This window comes from Callospermophilus lateralis, chromosome 1 (assembly GCF_048772815.1).
Source record: "Callospermophilus lateralis isolate mCalLat2 chromosome 1, mCalLat2.hap1, whole genome shotgun sequence".
NCBI classification, from domain to species: Eukaryota; Metazoa; Chordata; class Mammalia; order Rodentia; family Sciuridae; genus Callospermophilus; species Callospermophilus lateralis.
This window is the reverse complement of record NC_135305.1, coordinates 146,729,585-146,740,506: the sequence shown is the minus strand read 5'-3', so window position 1 is coordinate 146,740,506 and position 10,922 is coordinate 146,729,585. Positions and strand designations below refer to the sequence as shown.

General features: G+C 50.0%; 1 protein-coding gene across 1 annotated transcript; it reads right to left on the bottom strand.

Annotated features, from left to right (window-relative positions):
- Nucleotides 1-343: 343 nt before the first annotated feature.
- C1H12orf43 (chromosome 1 C12orf43 homolog) lies at nt 344-10,654 on the bottom strand. Its single transcript, XM_077105245.1, has 6 exons — nt 10,508-10,654; nt 6,013-6,055; nt 5,747-5,845; nt 2,466-2,539; nt 1,846-1,936; nt 344-1,353 (listed from the first exon to the last, which is right to left on the bottom strand). The coding sequence occupies exons 1-6, from the start codon at nt 10,647-10,649 to the stop codon at nt 999-1,001; spliced, it is 804 nt and encodes a 267-aa protein (XP_076961360.1). The 5' UTR covers nt 10,650-10,654; the 3' UTR covers nt 344-998.
- Between the last annotated feature and the right edge of the window lie 268 nt (nt 10,655-10,922).

The following is a 10,922-nucleotide window of genomic DNA, read 5'->3' as shown; positions in this document are numbered from 1 at the left end:
CTTCCTGAAGTCTGAAAGCTGGGTGAAGGGGCACTTGCAGGTAGGTGGGAGGATTCCACATGGGATGTCACTGAAAATAGTTCATGAGAATCCAGCATGACGGGGAGGACGTGCCCAATGCATTCCAAGCACTGGGTACCTCCAGTTTCCTTTTTTTCATTTTGTGCTGGGGACTGAACCCAGGGCCTTGTGCCTGCTAAACATGTGCTTTTCCACTGAGCTACATCCCCACTCTGACAATTTATTTTTTTGGTACCAGGGATTGAACTCTGGGGCACTCAGCTATATCCCCAGCCCTATTTTGTATTCTATTTATAGACAGGGTGTCAAGGAGTTGCTCGGTGTCTGTCTTTTGCTGAGGCTGGCTTTGAACTCGCCAATCCTCATGCCTCAGCCTCCCAAGCTGCTGGGACTATAGGTGTGGGCCACTGTGCCCGGACTGACAATTTATTTTTGATGAGTTAGTTGGCTCCGAGACATCATTGTGTATGATAAATTCACAAATGTGGAAAAAGAAAATTCTGGAGAATGGCACAAGGGGGTGGAGTCTTTCCTCTTTTGCAGTTCTACTAAGCTTATGTGGGCTAGAGGGAGGAGGACAGAGGTTTCCCTGGGCCTTGGCACCTTGGGGGCTCCTTCCCTCATTTTCTAAAGACATTTTCTACACAAGCTGAAGAGGCCGGGGAGGGAGAGAGACCTTGCCCATCTCAGAGGGTAAGAGGGAGATGACAACTTTAACACTCGGCCACTAGTCTTGAAGAGCTGGAAGACTCTTTCCTGAGGCCATGGAATGTTCTGGAACCACAGGTCCACCCCGGCCCTCCGTGGAAACACGGGGATAGGCCTTGCTGAGGCTTCTCTGCCCAGACTCTGGGCCAGGCCCCACAGTGTCAGGTCTGTGGGCGGAGGCAGCTTGCCAGCCAGGTGCTCTCACGTGGAATCGCGGTCCGCCGCCCTGGGGGCCTGTCCTCCGGCCGGGGACGGCGCCCTCAGACTGGTCAGTGCGCAGGCGCGGCGGCTGCGCTCTTTGCTGGTGACAATGGCAACGCCTCGCTGGCTTTCTTTGCCTTTTTCTTCCTTTTCTTCCTTTTGGTCCCCAGTGATACCGGGTCCCCGTTGACCCTCCCTGACTCCCTTTCCTGGGTCTGGACCGAGGTCCCGCGGGCGGGGCTGGTGCCTGCAGCTGAGCCAGCGCCCGCCCCCTCCCGGGCTTTCCTCCGCAGCCTCCTTTTCTTCTTCTTGGCCTCCGTCTCCACCTTGACAGGAACGTGGATGGCCGACTCCTGCAGAATGTCCGAGGCCGACACGGCCGCCTCCCGGCACCGCTGCCACTCCTCATCACTGTCCTCACTGCTGCAAGGGGAGGGCAGTGTAGGTCAGCTGCGGTCAGGGCAGGTCCCAAAGTCGCCTTCCGCCGCCCCCCTTGGTCAGAGTCTAAGATGGAGGCAGTTGGAGAGCGAGCGCAGGCTTGGGAGTGGAGCACACCTGGGCTCTAGTCTTCTCTGCTAGAAACGCTGTGACCTACCCCTCACTAAGTGACTTAACCTCTCTGGCCCTTAGTATCTTCATCTACAAAATGGGGATCTTAGAATCCAGACCTTACAGGGATGTCTTAGGAGGCAAATACAAGAAAATAAGGAGTCTGACCCAAAATGAGTGCTTAAAAAACAGTACAGATCCACCCCAAAGACGCCCAAAGCACCCTGCCTGCTGGGTGTGCCCCTCCAGGTACCTGAGAGGCCCCTCCCGCGGCCTGTTGGTCTGGCGTCTGCTTCATTACACCAGGGGGACGGCCAGGACGGGAGGAGAAGACAGGAGGGGCTGAGGAGAGGAGCGGGCGCTCACCTGGAGCTGGAGGGCTGGCGCTTTGGGCGGGGGCGGGGAGAAGCTTCCTCTTCGGGGCCTCCGGGGATGGATGTGAAGAAAAGGCGAAAGCCTAAGATTCACAGGGGCAAAGTCAGCGCTGCTGGATGCCAGCCTCTCCTCTCCCGGGTGCTGAGGCTGACAGCCTCTGCCCTCAAGGAGCCCCCGGTGCAGAGCTGAAGACCTGGGAGTCATCGTCGTGCGACTGCAAACTGAGGCCTCATCTGAGAGGGGCCTGCTCCGTACCTGATGGGCCAGGACATGCAGTGTTTGCAGGGCGGCAGCTGCCAGATTGGGACAGTGAGCCCTCAGAAGCTTCTGGAAGTCACTAGTTAAGCCTCCCAGTACCTAAGGCAGCCTCCAATGAGCTCACAGAGCTGGGCAGGGCGATGGACTCAGGGGGGAGCCTGCTCTGGCTCAGGGTCAGACAGAGGAGCTTAGTGCAGACAAGTGACTCTGTCTCAGAGCCTCAGTTCCCTGTCTGTGCCTGGGGTATCCTCACCTGCCTTAGGGCAGGGCCCGAGTGGGTGAAAGGACATAAAACACCCAACTGTCTGCCCAGCTCTAGGTCACAACAGCTGCTGTTTGCAGTGACTACTCACCGTCATCCTCCGGGGCCACCTTGTGTTTCTTAGCTGTCCTTGGCACCTTCACTACCTCTGAGATGGTAATGGAGCTAAGGGGAGAGGAGGCGGTTGATTAGGGTGTGATCTGGGGTAATGACAAAAGCAATTTTTGTTTTTAAATTTAAAAAACATTTATTTTTAAGTGGAGGTGATAGGGCACATGATCCTAAATGCAAAAGTGGAGACCACACTGGCCTGGTAAGAAGGCTGAACCTTCAGCCGTGACAGCGCAACAGCAAGAGCCCCTTCTGATTCTGCAAGGTTTCTTTTGTTTAAACCTTACCATAATTCCAGAAAGTACTGAAGAACTTTTAAAGATACAGTACACACACACACACACACACACAAAAAGTAATTTCAACAGGGCAGAGAAAAAAAATGGGAGAAGGAACAGGAAGAGCCGGAAGTGTGAGGAGGGAATCTTTCCTATGTACTTTACTTACTGGAGAAAGGCCATAGATTTTGCTTTGAGCTTACTGCACAATAGCATGAAAAGGGAAATAGGACCAGTCTAGAGAAGCGGTTCAGAGGTCAGCTTCTAGAACGGGGCAGACCTGCTCATTTTTTCCTTCTTTTTTTTTTGGACCACTGAGCCACATCCCCAGACTCCTCCCCACCTTTAAAAATTTTTTTTTATTTAGAGACAGGGTCTTACTAAGTTGCTTAGTGCCTCACTAAATTGCTGATGCTGACTTTGAACTTGCAATTCCGCTCCCAAGCCTCTGGGATTACAGGTATGTGCCGCCTTGCCCAGCTTTTTCTTCATTTTAAAAGAGTTTGAGATAAATATAGATTGACAGGCAATTGCAAGAAATAATAAAGATTCCAAATACCATGCAAAACTACAGTACAACATCATAACCAGGAAACTGAAATTGATACAATTCACTGACATTAGTCAGTCTCCAGAATCCTCTGCGCTTTTGTGTTACTGAGGATTGAACCCAGAGGTGGTGTACCACTCAGCTCCATCCCCAGCCCATATTACTTTGAGACAGCGTCTTGCTAGATTGCCCAGGCTGGCCTTGAACTCGCCATCCTCCTGCTTCAGCCTTCCAAGTATCTGGGATTATAGTCACACCCACTGCGCCCAGCAGAGGCCTGGGTTTTGGATGCTGGCTTTGTTACTTACTGCTGTGACCCTCTGGCAAATGACTCCAGTTGTCTGAGTCTCTGTCACATTTCTATAACTGGGAGCAACAACGGTCCCTTCCTGTTAGGGTTGTCAAAAGGATCAGATGAGAAAATGGATGTGGAGCCCTTGGCACAGAGCAGGTGCTCAGGACATGGTAGCCATGGGGGTGGGATGGTGGAGATGATGATGTCATCAGCTTCCTAGAACCCCTCACAGAAACCAGCCACAGCTCTCTGGAGGCAGAGGCCAGGAGTTGGGTCCTGCTGTCTGCTGAGGCAGAGTCATGCCCTGCAGGACCGGCGCTCTCTGCCATTGCAGCAGGCCTGTGGCGTGCGCTCAGCGCTTTTCCTAACTTCCCTCTGCATAAGCCACAGGCATATCCCAAAGCCCTGTGCAGGGAAAGAATTTGGGGAGAGGGAGTGGAGATGATGCTGTCCAGGCCCTGGTCTCTGACCTGACAGAGCGGCTCAGTGTAGGTCCCTGGGTGCATGTGGCAATGCCTGGAGACACAGTTGGTCGTCATGACTGGTGGGGCAGGTGCCATTAGCACCTCCTAGGTAGATGTCAGAGAGGCTGTTAAGCATCCTGTGATGTGAAAAGCAGCCCACAACAAAGAGCTATCCCGTCAAAAATGTCCATAGTGTCCAGGTTGAGATGCCTGATCTAATAGAAGGAATCAGCTAGGGTATCATTTAAGTCTCTTTGGAGAGAAACATGAAGCAGTACAGGGACTATTCTGGCCATGGTGACGAGCATTCTGCTGGACTGCCACCCAGGGAAGCATCTGTGCTGGTTCAATGCAAAGCCAAGCAGGTCATGCAGAAAAACTGCTCCCTCAGGCTGAGTTGCACCTGGCCTTCCTCAAGCCCCTTACCAATCCTGGAGTTGGGGACCTGGCACCAGTGCCATGGGGGCTCTGGCCCACTGGTCAGCCTCACAAGAACAGCTGTTCCACACCAGGGAAGGCCCATCTGTCGTTTTGCATATTTACTTCAAATTGAAGGACCATGGCCCCAAACGCTCTTCTTCTTTCAAAACCTGCCAGGACTGTCAATCAGAAATGGACGAGGAGCGGCCTGCCCTGCGATGTGTTCCACAGTATGTGTACTGATCTATGAGGCCAGGCCACATATTGTGGCTGAATGAGTTTGGAAAATGCAGGGCCAAGCAAATGACACAGGTTTCCCTGCCACAGCAGCTCCCGGAGCCCTGAATCCACTGTAATGACCCTCATTCTCCAGGGGCACGTGGATACATGTGGACTGCAGTGTTTCTCAAACTTCTTTGCTGTTGGATCCCTTCTTCTAGAGCTGCACTTTGGGCCAGGCCTACTGTCTGCGTGTCTGTGCAGCCCTAAAATTTCTATGTTGAAACCGTAATCTCAAGGTGTTAGGAGGTGAGGTCTCTAGAGGTGCTTAGGCCACGGGCCTGGGGCTCTCATGAATGGGATTCATGCCTTTGCAAAAGAAGCTTGACAGAGAGACCGCCTGTCGCTTTCCGCCATGTGAGGAGATGGTTAGAAGGTGCCATCTGTCAACTAAGAAGAGGGCCTCCCTAAACACTGAGTCTGCCGGTGCCTTGATCTTGGACTTCCCAGTATGCAAAATGTTTATAAGCCACGTTGTTTATGGAATTTTACTACAGTCGCCTGGATGGACTAAAATAGGTAGCATTCTTGGTACTCGATTTGGGAATGCCAACCTGATTCTTTAAAGGCTAACCTTTCTTTTTATTTCTTTTCTATTTTTTTCTAAACAAGTATGTTCATTTGAATAAAATGAAGTGAATGGTTATTAATTTTGGGGTCAATCATTTTCTTTTCCTCAATTCCTGCTTCTCCTCAGGGTTCCTCTTATCCCATGATAGCAGGATAAGGCAGGGTAATGCACACTTTAACCGTGAAGTCACACGCAGCTGGGTGAGGCCCATCTCTGCTCCCTGCTCCCTGTTACCTCAAGAAAACACATCTCCTTGCTGACAGCCTGCTTCCTCACCGGGGGTAAGGACATCAGCATGACCTGTGTGACGTGTTGCTTACGAATGCACTGAGGAGACCAATGCTACACCCCGAGCTCCCAGCCAGTGTGCCACTGCACTGGTGTCTACGTACACTTTGGCTCACCTGTCCAGCAGGGCTCCCAGCTTCTTGGCTACGTGGGCTCGGAACTCGGGGGTGGTCTGAAGTTCGTTGCCATCTTGTTCATGCTCATCCACTTTATGCCTGTGACAGACACAAAAGAAGCTCGTTTCCTGCTGGCCCAGGAGCCACCCCATGGGGTAGAGACTCCCTGTGTCCATCTCACTCTGACGACCAGACTAGCATCTAACCCAGCAGCGGGCAGTCTCTGCTGATGAGTCAAGGGAACTGCTCTACTGAGGGCGCAGTACCTGAGGCTCAGTCGGGGGGCTGGCAACTTGTTATTTGCAGCATCTGTGGAAAAATGAAAATCGAGGAATTAGAGGCAACAACAATAAAAACATCTATGTGTGACAGGGACTTTTTAAAGTGATTTACATGTGTGACTAGGGAATCAACCCAAGCTCCATTAGATAGATTACCATTATCCCCACCTGAAGAGGGGGGGAGATTCAAGGAAAGGCAAAATTAACTTGGGCAGCATCTAACAACCAATTTAACAGAGCTGGAAGGGGACGCAGGCCACCTGGCTCCAGAGGCCCCTGTCAACCACCGTGCTGAACAGGCAAGTCTAAGTGTAATTTGTACAATTTGTTGAGTGCCTACCACGTGCCTGGTTGTGTGCTAAGTGCTGCGGGAGAAGAGGGAAGAAGGTGGCTCTTTGTGCTGATCGCATGTTTCAAGCCAGAACACTGGGACTGTCTGGCCTGGTGGTCATTCACTCAACCAAACACCTGCTGCCTTTTAATCACCAGGTCTCTCAGTTGCTGAACAACTGAGAGGCTATTCCTGTTTCCATGCAGCTTACATTCTAGACAGATAACAATCATGTAGAAACTCACTATAAAATTGGATAATGGCCAGTAAATTAAAAAAACAAAACAATGCAGAGGAGAGAGGTGGGCTGTGCTGGGGGGGGTCATTGTATAAAGGTGGGCAGGGACAGTTTCTCTGATAAGGTAACAGTGGAACAGATATCAGAGAGGTAAGGGAGTGAACCAAGTGGATACCGGGAGAGAGCCTTCCAGGTAGAGGGAGGAGCACCTGCAAAGGCCCTGAGGCAGGAACTGTCTGGAGTATGAGAACCAGGAAGAAGGCCAGTGTGGCGGGGACCCACCCAGCCAGCAGGGCACAGTAGAGATGAAGAACTCCTGGGGGTTGCATCACAGAGGGCCCCCATGTGGGTCAATGTGAGGATCTGGGCTTTGAAGATGAGGAGCCACTGGAGGATTCTGGCCAGAAGGGGCCCATAAACTGACTTAGATTTTTATATAACATCTGTGGCCACTGTGAAGGGTGAGATCAGAGTAGGGCAAGGGCAGATGCAGGGAGTCCCCTGCAATGATTGGGAATTCCTGATACACGCAGTTTGGAGGTGGAGTCCACAGGATGTCCTGATGGACTGGATGCAGGTGTCAGAGATGAGCACAAGACAGCTCGGAAGCTTCTGGCATGGATAATAGGACAAAATGGGCTTGTGCCTTTAAGGAGCCAACTGAGCAGAATGGATGCATGGCACCAGGCTGGGTGTAGGGGCACGGTGTGTTAAACAACTCCAGCGGCTCTGCTATGCCTACGCCATGGTACAGTCACATGTGTGTGATTGCAGGCACGCCGTGATCTGTGCTGATGTGCCCTGGAGCACACCGAAGCTGCAAAAAGTGCCTGATGCTCCTAGAGAAGAGTGTGTGGAGCCCAGCGGGATGTCTTTACAGGCACAAGGAGGAAGATCATCTCTTGCCATGAACCAGAGAGGAACCATCAGGTCCTGCCATGGAACATAGCATTACTCACCTCCCCAGGGAGGCGGCTCGGTGGAGTCCTGGCTCTGACACTAACAAGCTGTGTGACTCTGGGCAAGACACTTTATATCCCTGAGCCTGTGTTCTCCTCATCTACTAAGGGGTAAGATCACCCACCTTCTAGAGTTAGTGTTATGGACACACTGCATGTTCATCTTCTTGCATTTGAAACACAGGGTTTGTTATTATTATTATTTTCTATTTCTATCTCCTAGGATTGTGCTTTGATTTGAAATAAAAGTTGTACAAATGAATCAAAGTATGTAACTGGTGCCCCCAAATTTAAGTGGTTTGAAGGTCTGGTGACCTGTTCCTCATCACTACAGTTAAAAGCTGTATCTGAAGGCTGCACTCATAAAACAGTGACTTACATTTCCACAAGGTCAGAGGCCAAAGGGTGAGAGTTCAGTCCACAAAAAACACTTGTCTGTGGCAGGGAGTGACATACCAGAGAAACAGAACATGGGCTTAGAGTCTGAGCGGTCTAGATTTACCTGGGTCTGCACTTTCACAAGGCAAGTGACCTTGGCCAAGGTACTTCATCTTCAGTTTTTTCATCTATAAACTGAGGCTGATAATACCCTGTTTGTGGAATTGCTGGAAAGATTGAACCAGACAACACAAAGTATGTAGAATAAGAGCACACGGGGCTGGGGTAGAGCACTTGTCTAGCACAGGTGAGGTGCTGAGTTAGATCCTTAGCACCACATAAAAAAATAAAATAAAATAAAGGTTACTGTGTCCACCTACAACTAAAAACAAACATTAAAAAAAAAAGCACACATTATGGTGACATTATTATTAGAATCGCCCAAGACTGTCTAAGGTCCAGCATCTTGCCTGGCACATAGTAGGTGCTCAATAAAGAAAAGTGCTTATTATTAGCACCTACATGTATTTTCATAGCAGAAAATTTTTCTCCTCCTGGTACAGGATTGGAACTAGGGCCTTGGACTTGCTAGTCAGGTGCTTTACTCCAGAGCCAGCTCCCCACCCCCCTTTTATCTCCTGAGCCAGGCTGTTTTCAAACTTGTGATCCTCCTGCCTTAGCCTCTAATGCAGCTGGGAACAGGTGTGCACCATGACACCCAGCCTAGCAGGGGATTTATAATGTCACAAAAACAATGAATTGAAAAGCTGGTACCTTGAATACCACTTCTCAGGTGTTTATCTCTTACCACTGCCCACAGAAACCCTTTAGACTGGGAGTTGGCTGTAATCCCGGCCTCTCTCATCAGTAAGGTGCCCATTGTGCGAATTCATTTATTTGAGCCCTGTGCTAAGGTCCTGGGAATACCATGGTGAAAGAATAGGCCATGAAGTTCATATCCCATAAGCTCTCAATAAGTATTTGTGCAGCAAGTATTGGCTAGGGATGCAGAATTAAAGGGGAAAAAGATAAGACAAATAAAGAGGTAAATTGCAGGAGAAGATGAAAGTACTATTTATAAAGGGAATCACACAAAGAATGATGGGGGCACACACAAGGCAGCTAACCCCAACTTGAAAGACTGAGAGAGCTTTCCCAAAGCGGTTTTGTCTCCTTACATTAAAGGATGAGCAAGAGTTAAGTCTGGGGGAGAGGCAAGCAGTCCATGTACAGAAATCAACCATACATTTGCCACCATTTACCGGGCCTTTCCTATGTGCCAAGCACTGCAGATGCATCATCTCAGTAACTTCCCAGTCTTATAAGAGGAAATTCAGGTACAGCAGGATGTAAACAGTATGTTCAAGTTCTTACTGCTAGTAAGTGGAAACGGAGACAGAAAAGCAGATTTGTCTACCAAAACTGCAGGAAAAACTGCAGTTCTCCGTGTTCAGAGGTAAGTAGGTAGGGTGTAGTTTGGCCTCTACCTGTGGGAAGTGGAGAATGGCAAAAGCATTAGGGAGAAGCAGGCAGGGAATGGGTGACCAAATATATGGATTTTAACCTTCCTTTGCTTTGGTTTTCTTTTTAAATTTTATTTATTTAGTTAGTTAATTGTAGTTGGACATAATATCTTTATTTTATTTGTTTATTTTTATGTGGTGCTGAGGATCGAACCCAGAGCCTCGAACGTGCTAGGCAAGCACTCTACCACTGAGCCCCAGCCCCAGCCCTTTGCCTTAGTTTTCTTTAACAGCATTGTGAAGCCTGGATCCCTTCTCAGAATGTTTCAGGTCATAAAATGCAACATACTGCCTTATGGAAAACCCCAATAACGCTGAAATTTAGCTCTCTTAATATTTATGATATTAGTGTATATGCTTCTTTATTAATGCACATCTTTATTAAATAAGATCTAGTAATGGGTCTAAAATTCACTGTTTTTTAAAGCAAAGGGATGAGTATAAATGGCCTCTTTCCAACATACTGTGAATAAGAAAAATATTTTGATATATGGACAAAGATTGAAATGCAATTCGAAAATCTGGTGATTCATGCTGTAACAAAGTAACAGGTATCGTCAAAGGAACTGTGACTTGTTGCTCATGCGCACGACAGAAAGAGCGGCTACATTTCAGTTAGGGATTAATGAAAATAAAGATGCAATATTTTTTGCCACTTCAAATACAAGGACCCTAAGGATTCCAACCACGATTATGTTGAGGGATTTCAGATTTATCCCCAGGGCACTAGAGAGCCCGTCGCACAAGGTCTGAGAGACGTGGGCAGAGCTCGTTGGCGTCCGGAGGGTGGGGAATGCACTGCAGGCGCGGAGAGGCTGGACGCAAAAATGCAGGGAGCGGGGCTGCCAGTCCTCTCAGAGAGGAGGCTGTAAGGATGCCCTGCAGAAAATGCAGTCGAGAGACATTGAGGTGTCAGTTTCTCCCGCTGGGACCACGGAACGACCCTCCCTACTGCACCGTGAATGAGGACTCCCTCCTCACCACCCATGCTCTCAGGTCCTATGGGAAGAACTCACGCCCCACGGACAGCCTCCCAGAAAACACCCCCTACCGGCTCGTGGTTTCTCTGCTCCCCGCGGGCGCTGCTCCAGGTCCCAGGCCGGCATCGCAGCCTCACGGCACCGCGCCAGCTCCTCCTCCTCGCTGCTGCTACTGCTCTCTGAATCGCTCACGGCGCCACCGGGGGCCGCCATCTTGGGCTACCGCAAAGGATCGCGGGAACGCCTCTATTGTGGACCCGCCCACAGGGCCCCACGTGAGGGTGGAGAAGCTCAGGGCATTATGGGGATTGTAGTCCTCAGATTCAGGCACGCTGTGGGCCCCGAACTGTCCTAGAAGGTGGAGGCTGTCCTCCAACGTGAGCGCGTGAAGAATCCAAGAGACGAACTTCTCCAGTCTTGCCTTGATGAGAAAACTGAGACCCACAAGGCTGAAGGGAGTTGCCTGAGGTCACACCATATTCCAAC